The sequence below is a fragment of the Pezoporus occidentalis genome, unplaced genomic scaffold, assembly GCF_034315485.1.
Source record: "Pezoporus occidentalis ecotype Australia unplaced genomic scaffold, CSIRO_AGI_Poc_V1 ctg107, whole genome shotgun sequence".
Classification (NCBI taxonomy): Eukaryota; Metazoa; Chordata; class Aves; order Psittaciformes; family Psittacidae; genus Pezoporus; species Pezoporus occidentalis.
In genome coordinates, this window is record NW_026912854.1 from 1502735 (window position 1) to 1527877 (window position 25143).

General features: G+C 45.9%; 2 protein-coding genes and 1 long non-coding RNA gene across 5 annotated transcripts in view; all 3 read right to left on the bottom strand.

Moving 5' to 3' along the window:
• The window catches only part of DCLK3 (doublecortin like kinase 3), a 113030-nt gene extending 107637 nt beyond the window's left edge, over nucleotides 1-5393 (bottom strand). For all 3 annotated transcript variants that reach the window (XR_009965515.1, XM_062622158.1, XM_062622146.1), the window contains exon 1: nucleotides 5241-5393. Coding sequence is in view for 2 of the 3 variants with exons in the window: in XM_062622158.1 (XP_062478142.1) it covers nucleotides 5241-5310 (70 nt within the window). In the remaining variant the exon portion in view is untranslated. The remainder of the gene's footprint in view (nucleotides 1-5240) is intronic.
• LOC134165436 (uncharacterized) overlaps nucleotides 1-23083 on the bottom strand; it is a 45686-nt gene extending 22603 nt beyond the window's left edge. The window contains exon 1 of the long non-coding RNA XR_009965527.1: nucleotides 22925-23083. This is a non-coding gene — a long non-coding RNA (uncharacterized LOC134165436). The remainder of the gene's footprint in view (nucleotides 1-22924) is intronic.
• Nucleotides 23084-23462: 379 nt separating this feature from the next.
• TRANK1 (tetratricopeptide repeat and ankyrin repeat containing 1) overlaps nucleotides 23463-25143 on the bottom strand; it is a 41019-nt gene continuing 39338 nt past the window's right edge. The window contains exons 23-24 of the mRNA XM_062622133.1: nucleotides 24610-24711; nucleotides 23463-24343 (exon numbers count right to left, since the gene is read on the bottom strand). Of these exons, the coding sequence (XP_062478117.1) occupies nucleotides 24231-24343; nucleotides 24610-24711 (215 nt within the window). The 3' untranslated portion in view covers nucleotides 23463-24230. The remainder of the gene's footprint in view (nucleotides 24344-24609; nucleotides 24712-25143) is intronic.

Consider the following 25143-nt stretch of genomic DNA (forward strand, 5'->3'; position numbering starts at 1 on the left):
GAAGGCAAACCAAACCATCACCTAAGGGCAGTTTTAACATTGTCACAGGGAGGGGGGGGATCAGTTTAAGATCTATAACATTATTTCTGCTACCCTACTGGGCATCTCCAGCCATACTGGAGATTCCAAGTTCATTATCATTCACACGTTCACATCCAGCAAGCTTAAAGGAAAACTGAATATAGCTTGTGAATTTGACTGTGAGCCCTGCAAACTCAGCTGTGTGCCAAGGTCTGTTCCTTCTATCCCACAGGTCATCAATGGGACTAAAGTTTCTCCTGGCCAAAGGCGTCTGGTCCCATTAAGTGAGTGCCAAAGCATCAGCTGTGAGGAAAGTAAATGGCCGTGGTGGCTTCTTCTAGAGTACAAGAGTATGGGAGATACACACCTTTGTACCCACTCCCTGCCCTCACAAAGGCAGGCAAGGAGACTTCACAGCTTTGCATCGTGCACCGCATCTTCAACATGCCTGCTTCTTACTTTAAGAATAAAGTGAACATGCATTCTATCATGGAAACTGGAGATCTCCAAATTCTTTAAGTTCCACAATTGCCCACTGCCATTGTGCCCCAGTCTTTCACTGCAGAAAGAAAGAAAAGGGGGCTTGACTCTCTTCTCCCTGCCTATTTCTCTTGCTCCTTTTTCACTGCCAGTTTTGGGACACAGACCTCTGAGTTTATGGGAGATCTTAGAGAGCAAATAGTACCGGAGCAGCTGAAAGGTAGGCAGATGAGCAGCACTGGCAGGAGGGACAGCCTGGGTGGAAAACTGGCTGGACTTCAGCAGAGGACAGGAGCCTATGGGATGCCCACACTGGATCCTCCACTGTGGACCAATAAGCTCTGGATTTTTCCACCTGAGGATGTATTGCACCTCTGTGTCACCTCCAGCTCCACAGCGGGTGCCATCCTGCAGTGAGATACGTGTAGGACTCTCACCATGTAGCAACGCTTGACATTATTTACTGTATGAAAACCATGAGGGATAAATGACATTTAGCAGCCCCCTTTCCTTCTTTCTCCTCAAAGATAAACCCTGGCTTTTCCTTGCCTCTTTTCTTAACCCTTTTCCTTTGCTTCATGTTCGGAGCCCCCCTGCAGCGTTCCCTGGCACTCTCATGTCCATGGAAGAAGCAGCAGAGTCCAGACTGCTGCAAGGCAGCCTGGTTTGCTCTCTCAGCATTACACTCCCTTTTCTGACCTGGCAACAGTGGTTGGGCAAAATCTACCTTCTCAGGAGCTCCCCACCCGCCCCTGTGGGCCCACAGCCACCCCACTGCATGGTTTAAAGTCTTCTAAATCAAGGCATTTGTAATTAAAAAACCAAATATTTACAGCAAACACAGATGGCTATTGCCATGTGGCAGCGCTCAACTGAGCTGGATCACCCCCAGAGCAGCAGATGAAGGTAAAGCTTTTATGTAGTCTTGCAATGAGTCACAAGTGTCATTGTTTTTACTTCTTCTGGGCTTTTTTTAAGAGCAGAACCCCACTTTCATTATCTTTTGACATTTTAAGGGCAGCAAATCAAGAAGCGAGCATAAAGAAAGCCCTCTGAAGAAGTATACAGCTGCATAATCTGTAAAGACTAAGAGCAATGTAAGAGTGCACGTGAAATGAATCAGTGCCTTTGGAGGTGTGAGGCTCAGTTTTAAGTTGTTACCCTGCATAAAACCAAAAAAAGGGTATTATGAAACTGCTCATTTGTTTCATTCCTCTCAAAGATGACAGGCTGTGTGTCTTGTTGGGAACAGCCATGCCTGCTTTCTGCAGCTTGACAGCTTTAGGGTCTGCCCCAGCAACCAGGGAAGCGAGCTTGTCAGTCCAGGACCTTCCATCAATTATCTTTCAGGAGAGGGGCAGAACTGACAGAGGGAGTCAAAAACATCTTACACAACTATGCTATTTGCCAGGATCCATCTGGCAAATCCTCCATGTGTTTCTCGAGGCTCAGTGTATGCTTTCGCGTTGATGCTCTTGCCTCCTGACCCACCATACATTTTAGATCAATTATTCATGATTCAGCACAAAGTAAGCTTTCACTGCTTTCTAACCCCGTTAGCCGACGGTGCCTCAGTCAAAGGAGCAGGATTCTGTTTCTTCTTGTGGGAGATTTTATTTGCATCGCTTCCCAAATCTCAGCTTGATGACTAATCAGTTGCAACTGAGCAAACCCACTGCAAATAAGAGAGCTTGCAGAGGTGTCACTGAGGGTTTAATTAGGCTTCCAGATCCTTCATTACCAATAAACTTGTTGCGTAACTAAAGACAAGACCCAGCCAGAGTCTGATTCTCCATCTGGTTTGCAAAAAAAGGGGTAATTACCCCAAAGTTTTCTTTGGAAATTTAGTACATTGAAGAGATGTTAACTCGGATGTAAATGTAGAATTCCCAGCCCGTTATTACAGAGCCACTTTTGCAGAAGAGACTCATGTATTAAAGTCTACACCGCAAAATAACTTGGTTTGGGGAACTTATAAAAGGGAATGGGTTTCTCAGGGAAAACTCTAAGCCAGTGCTAATTAGGCTTAAAAGCACGACAACAAGCGCAAAGATCAGGATTTTCATATCAGCAGACACTTCTCAGCGTCTCCATTAACAACACTATTTGGGGTGACAAGTGAAAAATTGGAGTGTATGTGCAGGCTAGCAATACTGATTGAGTGGGAGAGGGTGTTCTCGGAATGATTGCTGAGTGCTTCTGCTGAGAATATCCGACACAAATGCTTGTTTTGCATTCTTACAACAATTAGACTGAGCAAATCACACCAGGAACGGAGGGAAGATGGCAAAGGAGCCTGGCTTTCCTTTGCGGTGAAGACAAACTGCTGCTAGGCGAGATGGACAATATGCAAGCACTACCAAAACTCCAAATCTGCATTAAAGCCAATGAAGGCAGTAGCTCCCTTTCCTTTCTTTCATTGCTTCCAGTATCTACTGCATGCTCCAAAAGGAGAGACCCCATACCCTGAAAATGAGGAAAACCTGGAAAAGGGGATACTGTGAAGTGTCACATTCAGCTCTTTCAACTACAACTTTTTCAGCTCTGAACCAAGTTGTGCTGAAGCTAGTTAAAAGATTCACATTACTTTCACTGAGACCTGGATCTGATTTAACAGAGGCTGCTAAAGCCACCATAATGTTCTGATGCTGACTATATTGACAAGAAAATCCATATAACTCCGATTCCCGATGTTGTCAAATGGTCAGGAATCGAGTCAAAGGAAAGGAGGAAAAGCAGCGACAGAAACCAACCCAATTCACCCTGGAGCTGTGGGAAGAGAAGGAAGGACCACCGGCTTCCCTGATCTCTACACAACTATAGATATTTCTGCAAGAAAAAAAACAAACTAAGCCAAGCAATCTCAGAAATGGGGAAATGAATCCCACACAACTTCCCTTCGTCACCACATGCTCCAAGTCCCACAGATGCCAAAGCTGTGACGCTCTGCAGAACAGGAACAGAAAAAGCAGCAGTGCAGACAGATACAAAGCACATAGTGACACTACCAGGTAATGATACAGCCACAAGTCAGGTTAGCACGCCCCAGGTAACTAACTTGAGTATAAATTCCCCCTCAAAAGAAACCCCCACAATAAAGACAAGGTAAGTTTAGCCCAGCTGAAATTCACAGGCTTGAACTGCTGCCAATATCCTGAATTAAAACCAAGTTTATCTTTGCTGACAGTTACAGTCCAATTAAACAATTCAGGTTAACGAACCACAGATGAGATTTCCTAGAAGCAGTTCCCAGCTGATGTGTCCTAACATCCCACCCAAATGCTCATGGCAAGGGCCATCCATGCCCTTTCACCACACCCATTACCCTACAAGAAAGAGACTCTAAGCCTGCAACATCCTTTTTATCCAGAGAGCTGCAGGATGCCTCCCTGAGACACAAAACTCAGCCACCTCCTGAGAAGAGCATGACGGAGTTGCTATAATAACTGCACTCCTACCACATCACGTAGCTGTAATATGTTTTGTAAGCTCGGTTTCACTTGCTGGCTGTTTTGGGACTCTGCTGATTCTCAACGCTTCGAAGAATCAAAACTGCATTTAGACCATATAAAAAATACAACAAGTACCCAAGAGGTGTCAAGAGGAAAGAGGGTGGCTATAGGGAAAGGAGACCGGCAGGTGGGAAGACAAACTTGCATGCAAACAAGCACAGATGTAGATTTCTATTTCTGCATAAAGCTAGCAGTAAAAGCATGCATGATTCACTGCAAGGCTTGGCAATAAACTCTTTATCGCCTCACACAACACAGGTTGCAATGCAAATGCCCAGGAAGGAAGGAAGGCAGAGTTTTGTCATACTGTTGCAAAGGGTTGGTTGGTTGGTTTGCTTTAAAAGGAAACCTTTCAGTACAGAGCGCAGCTAAAGTTTCAGTTTGGGGTGTCCAAACAGTGTCTGACAACCTGAAAACCACCCCATTAAGCTCAAAACAGTTGCCTGTCCAGTCCCCTTGACACTGTGCACTGAATGTCCCCTAAGGAAGGCAGGAAATAACGCTGTGCAGTGAAAAGTTAGGACACAGCCTTCCTATAAGTACCTGCTATTAAACAGGAGCAAACATAAGCAGCGTAACTACAAAAGTCAGGAGATACAAGGGCACAACCAGCATTTTCCCACAGAGAGGTTTGGCTGCCAGCATCCTCATGGGACCCTGCGTCCCAGCCCGTACCCCGCGTAGCTCCAGCTGCAGCAATTTCCGAGCTGAAGGAAAATTCACCCCCTTTAAGTGCGTTTAACACACGGCTCTGCAACTCAAGCTCCTTACACCGGGTGCCGTTTACTTTCTTTGCAGAGCATCGGTGCTCTCCGAGCAGCACACGAGCATCCGTTCCAAGCGATCCACGCTCGCACAGACTACACTAAGAGCGCAAGTTACTTCTAACCTTCAACCGACATCGGAAGGGACACTGAGCCTGCCGTTCGGAGTAACAAACACCGCCTGCACCCTCAGGCTTCACAGCTTGCTCTCGCGTACCTCGCAGGGCTGCCGAGGTGGGAAGGAGCACAGGCAGCCCGACCGAGCCTCCCAAACCCCTCTCCCACCGGGAGCCGCTCCTTTCCCCGTCTCTCCCCACCCGCATCTCAAGCCCAAACGCCACCAGACCCACACACACTCAAGGACGGGGGGGGGAAGGAAGTTTCGCCGGAGCCGCCTCACACCCCCCTTCGCTCCCAACGAGACCCCGTTTAGGGATGGGGGTACCGAGGGACCGGCGCTTACCCGCGCAGTGGCCATAGGGGCAGCAGGAGCCCGCGGCGGGGTGCAGCGGCGGTGGCGCGGCGGCCGGCATCGCTCGGGGCTGGGCTGGGCTGGGCTCGGGGGCTGCCCGCACCGCGCCCCACCGCAGGCGCGGAGCCTCCGCGCCGCCTCCCGGCTGCCGGGGCACTGAGCGGGCGGGGAGGCGGCGCTGCGGAGCGGCCACCGCGGCGGTCACACCCCCTCCACAGCCCGCCCAGCCCGGGGCAGCCCCGCGGCCATCACCCGCCTGGACCCGGTCCCCCCTTCTGTCTGCGCCGCGCTCCCCCCCAGCCGGCAGTCCCTGTGTCCCCAGCAGCCGGGGGGCGGTTGTGTGCTGGGGGCTTCATGGACCCGTGGGTGATGGGGTGTGAGACCCAGCCGCAGTGAGGACTCCCCTCCGTGCTGAGCAGGCTTGGTAAATCTCAGGGTCACATAGGTGGGAAAAACCTTCAGGATCTTCAAATCCAGCCATCAACCAGACACCGCCGAGGCCACCCCTAACCCGTGGCACTGAGGCCTCGTCTCCACGCTGTGTGAACACTTGCAGGGACGGTGACTGCAGCCCTGCCCTGGGCAGCCTGTTCCAATGCCTGAGCACCCTCTGGGGCAGGAATTGTTCCTCAGCTCCATCTAAACCTGCCCTGGTGCAGCTTGAGGCTGTTTTCTCTTGTCCCATCCCTTGTTCCTTGGGAGCAGAGCCCAGCCCCTCCTGGCTCCATCCTCCTGTCAGGCAGTTGTAGGGAGCCATCAGGTCCCCCCTGAGCCTTCTCTTCTCCAGACTGAACCCCCCAGGTCCCTCAGCCATTCCCCATCACACTTGTGCTCCGGACCCTGCACCAGCCCTGCTCCAGCACCTCAATGTCTCTCTTGCAGTGAGGGGCCCAGAACTGAGCACAGGCTTCGAGGTGCATCCTCACCAGTGCCCAGTGCAGGGGCACAACCACTGCCTGACCCTGCTGCCGCACTGGTGCTGATACAGGCCAGGATGCTGCAGCTCCTCCAGGAGAATGCTGAGTGAATGAAATCATTCGGTTTGTCTTGGATTAAAAAAGACATAAACAAAGCACAAGCTGGGCACATGAACAACTGGTTGCCCAATGTCTTTGTAAAGAGTGAGAAGGAAAGGAGGCACGAGCAGTTCATTTTATTCTCCCTGTGCTGCAGTGTCCAGGCTGCCCATGGGATGCTGGCTACACAGCTGGCACACACAGGAGGAGCACACTGAAAAAGATGTGAGAGTGAAGCATCAAGCCACAGAGCTGGTTGGAGGATTCTATAACAAGAAGTCAGACTGCTCACCATACTACAAAGGAGATGCAGTTTGCTAACAGCATGTACATATCTTCATAGGGAAAACACCAGGAGTTAAAAGGTCCTTTAATTTTGTAAAGGAAAAGAATAATATAGAGTCAATGTCTAGAAGCTGAAGTTGGAGAAATTCAAACTATAACTGTTATGAATGGGAGCCAGTGATCTTTGGCACAAATGACGGAGGGAAGGTGTGCTTTATTCTCTGGAAATCTCCAAACAAGATGTCTTTGTGGAAAATATACTGCATCCCAATGGAAGTAGTTGGGTTTACCATAGGTATAACTGGATAAAATCTACTGGCCAGGGATATGTAGTAAGTCAGACTAAAACAGCCAGTGTTCCATCATTCTGTCCTCAAACTGTGTCCTCAAACAGGACAAAGCAGAACATGCTAAACAGGCCCATTTACTGATAGCTTTGTCCATTCAACTATCTTCTATGATTTCACTTCCAGAGTATTTCATCACTTTTCAGGCAACACTGTCCGAAAGCTTCCAGTTTGTTTAAAATTTCAAAACTCTCTAATTCCACATTTATTTTCCTATTTTTGCCTCTCCCCATTGTGTAGAGTTTGTTAATCCTACAGTCACCATTATCTGTCTGCCCGATGTTTTCATATCATAGGTTCTCAGGATTAGAACTGCCTGGAGGAGCGTAACTAAAGTCATGTTTAACACGTGCAGCTTGTATGGTATAAAAGGCTACTGCTTCTACCACACCCAATGCCCATGTAAAATCTCAGCTTCACTGAAGGCAGTGGAAGGCATCTTCTGCTATACCCCATCCTTCACATGCTCTTTGAATAACGCTGCAACTAATTCCTGCAGTTCTTGGCATCTCGATGACTTAACACGGTCTTAAGAATTAAGGTGCTGTGCTCGGTTCCTGTCTCTGTGCCTCCTCTGTCAGGTTACTCCACATTTCTCTGTGTGACCTTTTCCACCTGTGAAATGTGGATAATGACACCAATTAAAGGGATTTGCTGTCCACGGATGCAAAACCCTTAGGAGAGCTAAGTAGCAGCCCTGATTATCTGGTATTACTCCCTGCAGTTGGTTTCCAAAATGAGACTGTAACACGATTCAAAAGTCAACACTAGATTGGTAGTCCTCACATCTCTTCCCGTAGAATGAAGAACAGATGAAGAGTGGATGCAGATGTCTGAAGACATCTCCTTCCTACTTGCCTCTGGAGATTTGTCACCTCTCTTTCAAACAGTGAGTGAAGCTGGTTTCCCTTTAATCCTCTTCTCCACCAGCCGGTGATCTCAGCCATCCCATTCCTCTACTTAACCATCCGCAACTTCCTTACTATTTCTTACTAAGCACAAACAAGAGCCACAAGATTTGCTTCTCAATAATAACCTTTAAACCTGTGAGAACACTTAATTTCACAGCCTGAGATCACAGGCTAATGACTGATTAGTGGAGACTTGTCAGATACACATCTCCATGGTCAGAAGTAGTATCTGCGTATGTCCACAGCTGACAAGAGGTCTGTTGGTACACCATTGGAAATGAATGTTCAGCATCTTGTAGGAAGAAAGCCTGGTTTCTTTTGACCTTGTCTTAAACTCAGTGATTTCTTTCTGCCTTAGGAATCACCTGTTCTTTCTCTTGCTTTCCCCTTCCCTTGAGACCCAGGATTCTGCTGGCACCTGCTTGCTTTCAAGGACTGTACTTACATTAAAGGAGATGTGTAGAACAAAAGATCCTACTGATACTCTTGGGAAATTATTCTCTTTAGATGATCATGCATTTTGTGTACTTCTTCTCACCTTCTTTAGAAAATATCATGAAAATAGGATCCACATTTTTCCAGGGTGGATCTATGAAGTTGTACCGCAGGTACCACCATCCCTTCCAACGCCACAACTCATTGTGTTGGAAATGATAAATCACCTGTACACATTTACCATATCAAGTGAGGGTAAAGTAGGAAGAGCAAAGGAACAACTAAGCTATGTCTGTTTGGCTCTGTTTTACGTAAAAGACATTATGATTGCCCGTTGGCAAGAAACAAACAGCTGCTTTAACCTCAATCAGTTTATTCACAAAGTCTGACGAGAGCTGTCTTCCTAATGCCCAGAAATATAATCAAGAATATTGAAGGAATCTGCATAAAGGTAGCAGTTGTGTAATGTGGTTTCAATAACAAAAATGTTAGCTCGTCATTTGTATGTGGAAGTCATTCATACCCAGTGAGCTTCCAGCTTGCTCACAGTCCTTGAGGAGGCAAATTAGGTTTAAAGTCTCAAAGCCCAGCACTATAACATAATCTGTGCTTAGTCTATAAAGAAAAGTGCATCTCCATCTCAGATGAATCTGAATACCCCACGTCACTGGGATATTGCAAGCAGTGATGCTGTAAATAAGACAGCACTTAATATGGCTCCCTTTAAAAAAAGAAACCAAATGCATTTAATATAGAAATAAAGACAAAACTCCTGACCTTTACAGGGGACTAAAAATAAGACTGAGTTCTCTCCAAACCGTGTTTCTTTCCTATGTTCTGTGGCTTGAGTATATGAAATACAAGGGGAAAAAGATTAAGGAATTAATCTGAATAAAGGTAATAGTAGGTAACAGTCATCTGTGCTGGAACTCCAGAAGGAAATGTTTCAGACGGCCTCAAGAAGAAGGCAAAAGCCATCAGTAAAATAAAAATGACAGGCATTATTCAAACCAGTATTCGAAGGACAAATTTAGGTCTAAAAAACCCACTACGGTTTTACCGGGGTAAGTTGTGTTATCTTCCTCTAACATACTGCCTTATTTCAGTTTCTAAGCCATAAATGCACTTAATCAGTGTCAAATTCAGATAATTAGAAGCTGCAACGGAGAAGGGCATTGATAATAGGTGTGTTATAAATGGCAATGTTTTGGTGGTGTGCAGTAATCCTTAATGACTTGTTTTAGACTGTTAATGTGTTGTTTTAAGAGACACTCATTTGTATCCAATGACTAGAAATGATGATTGCCTGATAGCCCCTGACACGCCAGATTCATGCTTTACCTGTGCTAATGCACAGGTATTTGTATTCCTTTATGACTCTTGCCTTCTAGGAAGACTCACAGAAGGGAATGTTTGTCATTAAGGCACTTCTCAAAGGAGACTTTTTGTATATTAATATAAATTATATTAATTATGCCTTTCATATATATTATATTGATATTAATATATTAATATCGCCTTCCATTCAAGTATCTCAAAGCTCATCAAAATTCAGTGAAACCTCACGCCACAGTCTAAGGCATGTAGGATCTTCATGAGTAGGTGACCAGATCAAAGCCTAGAGCTGGAGAGAAAACAGTTCGTGTACAGACACTTCATTTTATTTTAGCAGCTTATATAAATATTCGCAGTGAGAAGGTTGGGGCACAAAGAGTAAGAGTCACATAGCTAGTCACAGAAATAGGAATACAAATGGAAATAGAACCCAGGCTTCAACCCAGACTTATTTACCATTGATATCACAATATTTGGTGCTGGGTGCATTTCTTGAAAGGTATTCAGACACCTACAGACACACATAAGCTCCTTGTGGATTTTTAAGGAACTGAATTCCCTAGTTGACAGCATAGCTTTAAATACATGCTCCCTCCCTTCCTTCCTTAGATGCTTTGAACATTCTCCCTGCTGTGAAAACTTCTATTCGCTACGCATCAGCTTATTTCATGCGTCATGTAAAGTGAATAGGAACCTTAGCTGATGGGAGACACTGATTTGCATTGCCAGTAATGGCTCAGACAACAGAGAATTTAACTGCAAACAGTGTGAGACCTCAAGGTCATTTAATCTAACAGAGGTCAGTGCTAATGAACGAGCCTGGCTTCTGAGTGCTGCCAGAGCAAGGCAGCCGCTGCTGACAAGGTAAGAGAAGCATCACTGGTTTTCTGGGTGCCTCTTCAGGTAACTCAATGGGCAATATGTGTTTCTCTCCCCATGTTCATCAGCTAAATGAATTCAACTCCTCACTGCTGCATTGAATGAAAAGGCTGGAACAAGGAAAGTGAACAGGGCTAAATTGCCCTACCTCTGCTGCATCTTTGGGGTCCAAGGCCACAGCCTCTGATGTTCATACATGCAAAAGGAAGGGACTCATTGATTGAGTCAGACTTCTGCAGACCTTAAATTTATTCTCACTTAAAGCTTATCTTTTGTAATAAGGACTTGTCACACAGACAATGCCCTGGCTCACGGCGGGTGGGAAAAGCAGGACTTTGAAAAATGAAGATTTGATCTGAGAAACCTCCTAAATAATTCAAAACTTGGGCTTTAGCACCATCACAAGAAACACCCCAGCTTCTGTGCCTGCATTAAGAACACTCGAAACCTGTCCTTTGCTCAAGATCCGGTCTAAATCATAAGTGATGACTTAGGTTATGATTCTTAGCGAAGAGGCATGAGGAATCCATCTTTTCCACTTCATTCATGAATGCATTCCACCGCAGTTAAAACGCAGACAGCAAACAGGGCACTATAGTGGTTGCTTTGTGCTTGCTTGCAATAGCATTTTCCCATTTCTTCCCCAGGACAGAACTTGTGGCTTCCCTGTGCTGTTGCAGTGCTGACCACAGCGGAATTCCTGATGGCCTTCTCCATAAGCAGCATGTATGACACAAAGGGAACGGAGGCACACAGGGATTCAGCATTCCACCACCTCTCCCCAAGGAGAACACAAGGGATAAGCCTCCATAGGCAGGGACTTCAGTGGGACCCCTCAGCGATCACAGCAGGCAGGTCAAACCATCTGGGAAGACAGGCTATGGGACCAGCCTGCTCTTAGTTTATCCTCATGGGAGCTGGAAAGAGCCAGGTCTTTACAGAGGAAGACGAAGCTCCTGCAGCAGGAGGTTATCTGCTGCTTTGTACCCAATAGGGAGGAGAATTCAGAGCATGTAACTTGCCTTCACTTGTACTACCCTTACCCCCAAAAGACTGACAGTTACTGAATCCCTTCCCACCACAGTAATACTGAGAGGCAATGATGTAATGTGGCATATCTTTGCACCTGGAATTACCTGAATGCTTTGTGATACACAGGTCTACCGGGCTCATGAACCGGGTCCAAAATGACACTTTCATTAGCTGTGGTTTGACAGGTATAATAGGGAAAAAGGACAAGGTTAAAGCATATGGAATGAGAATGTTTCTAATGGATCACAACCCACACAAGAAGTTAACATATTTTTGTTTGTATGACTCATACAAACCTTCCTTTTATATCCCCAGGAACCTGCGTTTAGCTGTTTAGCCCAGAAGAACAGGGAAATAAAGACCATTGGGATCCAAGTCAGCGACAAAGAAAGAAAAGTCCTACAAGAGAGAAAAGCCTATTAAATAAAAGAATGTTGTGGGGAAGAATATTGTACCACATTGACAAGGCCAAGAGCCAAGACAAGCCTGTGCACGGCAACAGCATGGAGTGCTCCTGCATTTATGCTAAAGATAATGCAAACACAAGTATATTTATAGGGAATATAATTCTCCTGACCATTCATGAGTGTCTGAAAAGCCTGTGATGAAACCTTGAAACCAAATTAGGTTTTTCTCCCCTTTTTAGCCCTTGTCTCAATGAGGATCCTAACAACCTTGCATGAAAACAAATGAATACTGCCCAGCAATACACTAAGACACAGCGAACTTCAAGTGTTTTGCGCAGTTTCCTCTCTTTATGAAGTATCTATAATGTTGCCTTAAAACTTTGGAGTTTTATAACACCACATTAAAAAAAGCAATCTCTTATTTGGGACCCTGGGATATGGCCGGGGAGTTCAGGGAATGTTCCAATGGGCAGGCAGGAGACTGAGCTCTATTCTCAGCACAGACAACACTGATCTGCTGGGGAGACAGGCACAAGGCACCTCATTTCATGGCGCCAGCCCTTCCTCTTCCCCTCTTTGCTATGATATTTTGGTGGGGAGGGATAGAGGGGAACTGGGGACAGGATTATCTCCTACAGCATGTAGATAGAAAACATAGCAACTTCAGGCTCCACTTTCAGCTCGGTATTACTGGAGTATGAATAATAATATTACACTGCCAAACACCCTCTAATATATAGAGGAAGATGGAGTTTAAAAACAGTCAGCAGCTGTTCCTTTGCTGCATGCTTAGGACAACTGGTGCCACTGGTTAGATTAGCTATTTATACTGGACTGCGATGGACATGACACCAAATCAGCAAGAGAGCCAAAATGGGAGAACCTGTTCTGGTGACTTTGGTTTTATTCTTTTTAGAGTTCATCTCACGATGTAGCAGTGATTTTTCGAAGCCCTAGTTCGTTATATGGGAGTTTGTGCTACCAGAAGAGAATATTCAGTCCTGCTGATTGAGAAAGGGTGATCTTGAAAGTATCAACCTTACAGCTTGAAGAAGGAGCAGGCAAATATGCAATAAACTGCTTCAAGCCTGAATTCCCAAGCAAGAAAGACCAAAAAGCTCACCTAGTAGCTTTGAAACCACTGCCTGATTTCTACCAAAACTGACAAGAGGGTGGGCATTTGAAACGTAACTCTCTTGTATAGAAAGCTTAAAGCACACAAGAAGCCAAATTATATTCTCTTATGAGGGCAAAGCAGCTAGGATGGAACTGCTCTTCACATCTGCAGCTGATGACAACCAACTGGCAGTTGCACATGGGTAGTCATCCATGGATAGCTTCACATTAGCCCTGTTTTTCGGCTAACATCAGTAGCTGCTGCTGCAACAGCTCATGGTGCGGAGCTGACATTATTATCATCAGAAGAATGTGCAAAGGGGCAGATAAAAAGCTGGAGGCAAAGGACAAGTCATAGGAAACCAGAAGGACTTGCTTAAATATCACTGGTTTTAAGACAGGGGCCGCAGCACAGACGCTGTCAGTTGTAAAAGAGCACAGCACAATGGGCACATGGCATTCATTTCGGCCCCTCAGGGAAGCACTTGAAAAGCCTTGCCACCTTTCTGTGACAGCACTTCCCTTCGCTTCCTGTGCCAATATGCAGTATTACACGGTTTGCAAGCTTCTGAGCTCTTCATGCATTGATTTCGTTGCTTCCCTGACTTAGCCTTGCGAAACCCGAGCGCAAGAGATGCACGTAACTGGGCAAGGCAGAAACTCATGAGAAACTACATGGTTTTCCACTGGCCCTGATGAACTTTGCTCAACCCCAGGGAACACAAGGGGAAGCTGACGTGATGAAAGTACTTCTATATAGCTGCCAATCTACCTCTACCCAAGTGAAGGAGAAAGCTGTAAAAGGCAAGAGCAGGCAATGAAGCGCTTTATTAGGATTTGGATGGAGGTGGTGTTTGAGCACACAGCCACATGTCAGCAAGCCAGTTATTTTCTGGTTTTGCCCTTCACTTCATGGTGTGGAGAAAGGGGAGAAGTTGAGGGGCCTCCCAAACCATGGCTACTCAGCCAAGAGGAATGTGCCTAGTATAGCCTTTCCTCTGCTGTGTGTCCTTCAGACACAGCAGTAAGCTCCTTTAGAGGGAAACAATCCCCTTTCCCTGCTTCTACCCATTCATGTTACACGTCAAATGGTATGGGCACAATCCCTCATTCCCCCTCCCAGCTCAGTCAGATCATGGATGAAGTATTAAGCTTACAGACGATGCTATTTACTGTTATGGAGACTGATGACTACAGCCTTTCACTTATACTTCTCTCATTTGCCAGTGTTCCCCACAGTGTCTGTCTAAACCAAGGAAAACCAGACTTGACATCTCAATGGCAAAAGGTGAGAAAAGAAAAAGAGGTGGCAGTTTCAAAGGCTGTTCTCTTCAAACTCATCTTAAATCCATTGCAGATCCACTCCCCAAACCCCCATGTATTTGCCTGGAAAATGAGGCACCCAAAAATATAAGCTCGCTTCAAAAATGCCCCCTCAAACAGCACTTTCCCCTCCTTTAAATGATCCATAAATCAGTCTCAGGTAAGGAAGCAGGAGCAAAACAGTTCAAAGTAAGCAAGTGGTTTCTAATCCCTCTACACTTGTTAGGAACAGGCCTGAGTGGAGTGTTTGCTTACAGCCTGGGAGCCTGGGGATGATAGTTTGCTACCCAGGCAACTTATTCACATCATCAGTAAAGCCCTGTGGATGGTGTCTGTAAACTAATGTGAATGAAGAGTCCTGCATCCCCACAGCTATGTCATGGATTTACTTAACAAGGTACAAATACAGCAGCTGTCTGGTGGTTTCTGTAAAGAAAGGGGTGACGTTTACAATGATAACTTGATCGTGGGTGTCAGCCAGTGTTTTATCCTCCCTTTAGCCTGTGCTGAAGATCACCGTAAGTGTCAAACTCACTCTAGTGATGCATTTCCCTTAGGCGAAGCTGGTGTTGAAATGCGGCATGCCTGAGACCTGTGTAAAACTGAAGGTGCAATTCAAAACACCATCTTTGTACCGGGGAGTAATCAGAACGAGCTGTTGAGTTGTGCCAGCAAAGGTGAACAGAAGAGCGAGTCAGCCTTAACCGGAGCTACAAAACCTCCTAGTCCCTTTGAAACCAAGCGGATGAGATGCTTTGATAGGTAACTTTGCTCGTTTAGGGGCAAACACAAAGACTCCCCTCTTTAAAGAGAAAATGTGTGCTTTCTGCACAGATTTCACCTGCTTTAAGTAATTGACTGGAGCTATCTGGAGTTTCAGGTATCTTTAAATGCAAAACGTATTAAATACGTAAGTCATACATGTGCCGATGCGCTCTGGTCATACATCGACACTGCCCAGTGTGTAACACAGTGCCCAGAGCAGGAGCTGGGGAACTGCATGCAGCCTGTGCACAGCTGTCTTGAGCAGTATGTTCTGAGAAGCGTGCAGCTTTGCTGTTCCTTGCCCTTTCCACTGGGAGATCTAAGGAGGCTGCGCTCATTATTTTGCTCTACTCAAGGCTTCGTGTCCTGCTGTAAAAGCATGACCTGAACTTGAAAAGCAAGACTGTAAGCAAAGATCGCTGCTCCAACCAGTTGATAAGGGAAGGAAAAGCACCATGTGAGCAGATTCGTGCTCTGAACTTCTCTTTTTAAGGCAGGAATGGGAATTTACTTGTTTCAGACATTTAAAAGAATAAATCTCCAGCGAATTTCTGTGTTCCAGTAATGCACGCATCGTCAGTGCAAGGGCATAGGGAATATCTGGAGGCAAGATTAGAAGCTTATCTGGTTTGACTGTTCAGTGAGCGCTCCAAAGGAGGACCATTGAGAGAGAATCACGCTGTGGTAAATACTGACAATCAGTTTTCAATCAGAATTCCTTCAGAACAGAGCCTGCTTGAGCCTCCTGTGGTTTTTTATGGCTACTTTTCCAGGGGAGAATTCAAAGGGAAGCTGAATCTCGCTGTTATGAAGTCAAGGAGTGGGTGCTGTTAATAACGCCAGTAGGTTGGGGATGACTGCACATGACTTACAGCTTTGTTTATTCACTGAGCATTGCTTTAACTGACGTGGCATAAATCCAAAGGGAAACAATTAGGATCCCTGTGCTGAGAGACAAGCAGCGCTGGCTCTTTCACTCCTGAGCTCCCGGAGGAGTGACCAAGAGCTAGATTTAAGGAAGAGTTTAAAGGCCACACAAGCGACGCTTCAGTTCATCAAACCAAACACACATTCTTGAGCGTGTCACCTTCCTCTTGCCCACCTCTGAATGCTCTCTGTGCCTTTGGTTTAGCCAGAAGTTATCTCGTGTGCAATGCACAACCATCAAGAGGAGAGCAGGCTTTATCACCCAGTGACCCCGCTGCTAGGCTGTGAGATGTTGGTCCCTGCACCACCTCCCTTTCTTACCCAGTAAGTCTCTTAATGACTGTTTGCATGAAAGGGCCAGATCCAAGGGGGAACCTTGCCTCCAGCTCAGCTTTGTCTCATGGTCTCAAGGTGGGAGAGGTTGGTCTGAGTATTCTGGGTAAGGAAGAGGCTGACTGCTCCCATTCTGTGTCCAAAAGCTCCCACCATTCCAGTGCTGGCTTCAGGCAGGAGCTTCAGGAAACACTTTGGAGAGATGGATCTCATGTAGACACCAGGGCACCTCAGAGAGAGAGAGACTCATCCTTCTCTCTGCTGTTTCCATATGCCTGGCTTGAGGCAGCTGCGCATTTGAGCTGGTCTCATAAATCAGTGTAATGGCTGCACTGGATCACATCCCAGAGAGTTTTATTCTCTACATGAACTGCATGCATTTCTGAACAGAGGATTTTGGATTTCAGTGGGGAGCCAAGCATCTAGTATTGCATATGAGTGCATAGCACTTTTACTGGACACATTTGCTTTAATGTGCTTGCACTAAATAGAAGGGAGAGAAAGATGTACCTTTGAGGTCACCGCATGGTTTGAGGTCATCTATTAATTGTTCCTTCCTCAACTGGTACCAGAAAGAAAAGCTAAAGAAAAGTCAAATTCACAGACACAGCTATCAGCAAATGCACTCAAAGCCTCCAAGAGCTCAAAGAGAAAGGTAACATATGGGTAAGGCTGGAAAAGCTAATTTTAACATGCTTTAGCTCAGCAAAGAACACATCCTGATTCAAAATGTAGCTTTATTCTTATCTCACATTTGTTATACTTAGTTATTTTGCTGGAGATTGAGCCTCGCTTTTAGCAGTTATTAAGACTTGCTGTTTTGCAAGTAAGTGAGGTGGGTTTACTAAATCTGGTACTTTTGCTTTGGGAACCAGCAGAACGGGTAATGAGGTTACTGAATTTTTAGGCTATTCTAATAGAGAAACGCAGATAATGTTTCTTGTTTCTAAGGGGATTCCTTTTTAGTCATGATTGGAGTTAAGCTAATTTGGATGGAAATTTCAATTACATATAAAAGGCAAACACTCGCTACGCTTTAATCAATTAAACGTAATTACATGGAACACTCTGAGTAATCACAAACATTTAATTTGGAGTTCAAACTGTCTGACGCAGGAGTTCTATGTGGCCATCTCTCTGTCTTTCAAGACACCTGGAAGCAGAGGAGGTTGAACTCCTCCTCTTCAAGGTTTTGTCATTAGAATCATAGAATGGTTTGGGTTGGAAAGCACCTTAAGATCGTCCAGTTCCAACCCCCCTGCCACGGGCAGGGACACCTCACACTAAATTAGCTCATACATTTACTTCACCCAGGTCATTGATGAGTATTTCATACCTAAATCTGACCTGCAGGGTACATTCTCATGGCAATGGTCAGGTCAGGAGCTGTAAAGGCATTTTAGGAGGAAACACCCCTGACAGCGGGCCCAGTTGTGTGTCCTGAAGCCACCACTGTTTTATTCTGTGGATTCACACAGCAAAATAAACCATCAGACTTTCATGTGAGTTTCTTTGTTCATCTACCCCTAAGTTAGTCTAGAAATGGGTCACTTCATGCTCTTGCATTCTACTTAAGAGACTTTTCTTCTAAATGGAGCAGAAGGATTCTCCAGCTTTGCTTATAAAGCTGGTTTTGCCCAAGGCTCTTGATGCCTTCCTGTCAACCAGCCGATGTGTGACAGCAAGTAGGACAGAGATCCCCAAAGAGGGACAAAGAAGTCAGATTCCAAAGCAGCAGTAGAAGAGGCAGGGTCATTTCCCTCCCGGCTCCAGTGCAATACCTTGCTTTATGAGTCAGCACTGAAGGCACAAATAAACTGCAATTATAAAAATAGCTGAATGATGAACACCAGCTCCTTACAGAATGCGTTTTGCTGCCTGGTTTAGCACAGCAGGGACAAACAGGACTGGTTGGTCTGAGACACCACCGTTCAAAAGCACAAACCCAGGAGATGAACCCATGGCTTGGATCCCTGATCAGGCACCCAGAACACCTCCCAAAGAGCAGCCAAGGAGCCCAGCATTCCAGAACCTTGGCTCCAGCAGTCCTCCCAGCCACAGAAACAAACACTGTCTAGAGCCCAAGAGGGAAAGCAAGAGGTTCAGTGCCCTGTAGCCTTCATCAGCAGGTCAGTGCTACCAACATCCACTTGAACTGCCCAAAGAACAGCCTTTCTTTGATTTCCTACTGGGTGAACAAGTCAGAGGAGTTCAGGAGGTCCACTTGAACTTAGCTTGTACACCGAGACCTGCCTGCCCTGCAGTAAGAACTGAAGGATCTGACTCTGCTTTTGCTTGGTTTCCTTTTATACTGATGAAATGAATCTGATTTTTACCAGATTTATTTCCCTTTCCCACATGGGTAAAGATCAAAAGGTGTTTTGAGGCAGTTGTGCTGGGTGCAGATACACTCACAGCCTCACTTGCAGGGCATGGACAGCAGAGCTTACAGATCTCTGTGAGCTCAGGTTTAAACGCCTCACCCAAGTACCTCATGGAAGTGTGGCTTTAAACCAGCAGCCCTTTCCTGAGGAGATGTGGGAAGCTCATTTATTTATATTGCAAGAAACCATCGGAGATGCTTCTTTTCTCATTTAAAAGCAAGTATTGAGGTAATCAGTAAGGTTTTGCAGGTGGAAGCAGATACTCTCACTTTGTGATCCTTTCCCTGCCATTCTCAGATGGGAATTTTTCCAGGTGAGCTTTCAATTTCATCAGATCTAATGGAAGCGACAGGTAAATTAATCCTGATCAAGGAAAGTAAATGAGAGTGTATTCCAGGGGAAGGCTGGGTCAGACATGTACGGGATTATCCATGTCAACGCCAGGGAGCTGGTCCAAGCCTGAACAACATATAGGGACTGGGAGCAGAAGATGCTGGCAGCATTAGTTCCAGCCCTACAAGCAATATCCTTCATCCTGCACTCTCTCTTCCTGAATTTCCCCATCTCTAAACAGGAATGATCAATACACGTCCACTGGGCGACCGCAAAGCTTGGCTGCCTAATGTTTGCACAGCATTCTGACAGGCCCAGATGGAAGCTGCTCCACGGGGAGTCGCCTCTCCCTCCTCGATGCACTTTTTAATCCACCCTCTGTTGTCGGCTGGTATTTGGTGCTCCCTCCCTTGCAGCCGAGGCAGAAATGACAACGTGCGCTTCCAAAGCTCCCTCCCACTCCCCTCTCCTCCATCTGTCGGAGGGAGGGATTTTATTTGCTGCACAAGTGCTGTCTGGCTAAAAATGTGAGCACTTTTTACAGCGCAATCCCACTCTCTCCTCCACACACACCCACTGCCCAAGTGCTTCATGCTGAGCTATGACATCTCCTCTTCACTAGCACCCTGGGTAAGAAGAGGCTTCTCCAGCGCTCTTCATTAGGCACTGCCCCCAAATCCACATGATGCTCACTGCTGATCCCCGCCACCCCGACTCCTGGCGATGGAATGGAACAGGGGATACCCGACACTAAAGGCTGATTCTCTTTCCCCTGTCACAAGCAGTCCAACTCAGCCATACTCCCCAGTTTTGAGGTTTAATCCCAAGTCTCGTGACCCATTGGTATTTCCCTTTCATACCTGGCTCCTAGAAAGAAGTGCTCTCCTGAGATTTGCTGTCTCTTTGTAAGTCAAGCACTCCTGGCTTGGGAGGAAAATCAGGTTTTGCTGAAGACACTCGAAACAACTCAGGAAATAAAGGCAGAAAGCATCAAAAATCATTAAACACACAATGCAATCTTTTGGTTTTAAGCCAGGGTGCAACACTTCTACATCTGTGGAACCGGCACTATGAGGAGCAGGGAAAACCTGTGCTTACGAATACAAGGCTGTCCACTGCATGGAACTACAGGGACTATAAAAACCTGGGTTCAGACAGTATTCTAGGCCAGATCTCAAGGTCTGGGCTTGAGATACTGCTCAAAGAGAAAGCACAAGAGTAATGAGATGAAAAAGGCAGATATTGCCTCATTTATCATTGAGGCAAAACCTGGGGGAAACAGGCAACAAGCTCCCCTCCACACCCATGGTCACTGCTCAGTAACAAACAGCCAGTTTCATCTATTAAAACCTAATCTTCATTCCCAACACAAAACCTATTCCACCGAGCAATCAAAGTCTTTTCTCTCCCCCTCCACCCAGACTGCTGCAGAGCAGGGAGCTGTAAGTACCCCATGCCACAGGTACAGCTTATGGCACTCGGAGTTTACCCCCTTGTTAAACATCAGGCTCCTCCAGCCAAAGTGAAGGGAGGTGAGAAACTGAATGCAACATTGGGCAATTCCTTCCCATGAGGCGGTGTTTAATCTTGTCTGAGCAGCACCGGATTGAAGAGCAGACGCATTGGGAGCGACAGGGTCAGGAAGAAGTGAGGTTCCCAACGCATGTTATTTACAGAGACAGGCAAAGCAGCTTGGAAGCTGACAGCTTTTTCTGTTACTTACTCATTCACTTCAGCTTGACGCCTCTCTTCCTTATGCAGGTCTCCAGCCAAGAGCTCCTTGTTAAGTGCTCCAAGTGTATCTTTGAGGAAACCTGACCATGGTTTATGTAAGAGCTGTGGAAAACGTGGTTCGGCATGATTTGGTCAAGTACTTGAATGCTTTGTATGTGCCCAATAATCATGGTTCAAATAAATACGACAGCACTGCTAACTCACCCCAGCACTGATTACCACACAGTGCAGAACACAAGAACACACCATACAGTGCAGAATCACCACACGAGAGCACAAAGCACCAGTTGTCCTAAAATCTCCCGGCTCTAAAAACGGATGGAGGTATCTAAGCAGTACTGATAGCTGCATTTGATGGACACAAGAGCAGAAGAAGCCTTACCAGCACGGAGGTAGCCTGGGAAACAGCGCTCCTTGCCTTGAAGGTCATGTCACTTTGAACTTGACCGTGCAATTGAGCAGACTGGGGGAAGGAAGAGGCTTCAGAAGAAAATGGGTGGGAATAGTAGCAAGTGGCCAATACCAAGATACCCGGCTGCACCACCCCGGCTCTGAGCCAGTATCTGCTTACCTCTGTTATCCACCCAGAGCTGCTGTATTTTGACACGCTTGAGCAGCTCGGTGTGTTACCTACCTGTGAGTGCAACCAGGATCCAGAGAACAGGCAACTCTTTCACTTAGTGAGGCCAGAGGAGACCACGGAGATGCTGCCAGGGCTGGAGCAGCTCTGCTCTGGAGCCAGGCTGAGAGAGCTGGGCTGGGGCAGCCTGGAGAAGAGAAGGCTCCTGAAGGGGAGACCTGAGAGCAGCTCCAGTGCCTGAAGGGGCTGCAGGAAACCTGGAGAGGGGCTTGGGACAAGGGATGTAGGGACAGGCCAAGGGGAATGGCTTTAACCTGCCCGAGGGGAGACTGAGGTGAGCTCTTAGGCAGAAGCTCTTCCCTGTCAGGGGATTGGAACTGGATGAGCTTTAAGGTCCCTTCCATCCCCAAACCCCTCTGTGATTCTATGATGATCTGCCTTAGCCCAGTAAACCTCTCCCCAGGGTTCCTGCACACGATGGGCATCCCCACAGAGTGCACTCTCCTGCTGAGACACTAAGTGCAGGTGTGAAGGTTTTCACCAAAACTCAAGGCTCCAACAGCAAAGGCAGAAGCTCCGCAGCAACATCCGTGGTCCCCTTTCATATAGGGAAGGCTGCTTCAAAACTGGCTGTCACCAAATCACATCATGGGGACAGCTGGCTTTGTTTTATTTACACTGAGACAAGAGAATTTCTTCCCTCCTGTTCTCAGTGAGCATCAGGATCAAAGGCTTCCCTTTAGGAATGAAAGCAAACACCTAAAAACCAGCAAGTGTTGAAACGTTTTGCTGGGTCAGTTTAGAACAGCTCATTGTCAGGGAAGCGCTCTGGAATCAAAGTGGACAGTATTATGAAACAATGCTGTTAAGAGAAGTAAGGGTGAAAAGGTGGAAAATACCCATCACTTACCCCCACCACTTACCACACAGTCCTTCCTATTCACAGGAGGATCAAGCATCTTTTAGAGCACATCCCCATCTTCCAACTACAGCAAATAGTTCAGTCTTCTTTTTCATTTAGGGGTCACTTTTGTACCACCAGGGAGAGAGATTTTAAGTCACCAGTTCCTGTGATTTTGAAGCCTCTTCTTAATTCTTTTGAACTCAGCATGACTTAGACAGGCAGAAGGTGGATGGATGGGCTCGACAGCCTGCAGCCGCCACTACTCAGTTCCAAGGTCTCGGTGCAATACGCATCTCACATGTACCAAGGCTCTTAAGCCCTCAGAGTCAAAGGCTCTGCCTATGCCAAAACACTGGAGCTTCCACCAGGGTGAGAAAAGCTTTTAAACAAACACAAAACCACTCCCAAGGGTGTATCTGGACAACCGCTTCTTGCTAAATAAATATTCCAGTAGGATTAATGCACACAGAGGGTCAGGATCTGAAGAGATTGCCATGGAAAAGAAAGGTTTATGTTTGTTTATGGATATCATGATAGGGGAAAAAAGCCTTTAGTACTGATACTGGCCTGGAGATCCAACTAGAGTTCCCATTTCATAGAATCCCAGACTGGTTTGTGTTGGACGGGACCTCAAAGCTCACCCAGTTCCAACCCCTGCCACGGGCAGGGACCCCTTCCACTGGAGCAGCTTGCTCCAAGCCCCTGTGTCCAACCTGGCCTTGAACACTGCCAGGGATGGGGCATTCACCACTTCCCGGGGCTCTCAGTGCCTTCCAGTCAACCCCCCGCTACCAAGATGATGTTCTATGATATGGAATATCCCTTTGGGTAGCTGGGGTCAGCTGTGCTCCCTCTTGGCTCCTTAGGAAGAGCATGAGAGACTGAAAAGTCCTTCATGAGGATAAACACCACTCAGCAACAACTGAAACATCAGGGTGTTATCAGCATCACTCTCTTATTAAATCCCAAACACAGCACTGTACCAGCTACTAGGAAGAAAATTAAGTCTATCCCAGCCCAACCATTATGCTGGAACTACCAAAATCCCAGAAGTAAACCAGCATCAGTACGACGTGATACTCTGGACCCAGCCTGTGCACTCACTGGTGCAGGCAGTCACATACAGCTTTCAGGAAGCATTGAAAACAGAAGACAAGATTCAAGTGATTCCAAAAATCTTACAGGTTTTATAAAAACATTATTATACATTACAAAAAGCCTTTTAGCAATTAAACCTTACAAAACACTTAAAATGCCAATATTCTTTTAAAGGCAGATTATCTGTATTTCAATATGTACAGGGAACAGTTTATATCAAAACTTGATGAAATGAAGGACAATCCGTAATGTTCATACTAAGCCAGTTAGAAGTATGTACACTGACAAAAATAGGAATGTGTTAAGAAATTACTGGTTTTGCCTATAAAAATAGAAGAGAGATACTGCGAGCATCTCACCTGAAGACTCAAGAGTTTCCAGACATAGAAAGACTCAGAACACACCTGGTTTACAATGGTAACCTAAGAACACTGATTAAAACCTCTTAAAATCAGAGAAACTACCCTATTGTTCTGAGTGTTCCAACTCAGAAGAATGATGATGTAAGGTAAGAGGGAAGAAGGAAAAGAAGACAGAGTGGGAAAATACCCTGAGGTAAGGCAGAAACGTTCTTATTTCTTCCTACTTGCTGCTTCTTTGGCTTTTCACTACTTTCAAGCTACCATAGAGGTTTGAAAGGAAATTTGTCTCAACAACTACATCATCAGCACATAGGTAATTATTCTGACAGAATACAAGTGACATAAACACAATAGCGTAAATTGCTCTTTTTTTTTCAGACTCTTCCCATTTCTGGCTCCATCCCTCTATTTTGCTTCTTAATTCTAACACTAGACTGTTAGGAGGAGAGAACAGCCACCTGCATGCTGCTTCTCATCACCATTTCCCACATCTTCCTTTTTTTCTGGAGGGTTTTTTATAGACGAGCTCTTCAAAAGCCATGCTTTCATCTTCCACTTCATTTTCCAAGTCTCTATCATGCACAAAGCCTGTATTAAGAACAAGAAAGGAATGAAGTATGGAAAACCCCAACACCTTTTCCTCTTGATAGCATGCCAAGTTATGTCATTGCTCTTTTATGTCGGCAATATAGCTTCATATATAATATATAATCATGTTTAAGAAGTATTTGGCTTAATATGACAAGTATTTATGAGCTCTGCGAGGAAGCAGGGACTGCCAAGCCACTTGCTGCACTAATAATTAATTTTTACATAGAAAACCTGTTGGAAACCTGTGCAATTCAAAAACATACCTTCTTCTTTTATCTGATGAGAGTCCATTTTCTTCAGCCACTTATGAGCCTCATCAATGGTGGCAACCAATTTGCTGGTGTGTTTGGTTATTGCCTCTTCAGCTGAAATGGAGCACAATTAACACTGTGTAAGAACCAGCCGAGAGATGGACAGCAGCTCAAAGCCAAGCACAAAGCAGAGTTACTCAGAGATGCCTTTGTGATGCTGCTGCAAAGGAAGAAGTCTCAGTCACCACTGATCTCACATGCAGGGAAATTCACTAGTGGGGACAAAGTGCTGGATGTATTCCTCCCCATTCCAATTAACCTCACTAGCACTAGCAGAAGAGAAGCTCTGCATCCTTGTGTTGTCCCTTTTAAGGTACACCAGAAACTCCTGAAAATATCCTGTCTTATCTGTTTTGGGGGTATGAAAGTTCCTGGTTTCCATTACACAAGTCAAACATCGCCCCAAGATGCTGCAGCCTTTCATTAACTGCACCATCAGGGACTTGAAAAACGCTTGCTATAAAGTGAGGAAAAAGTAACCTCAAA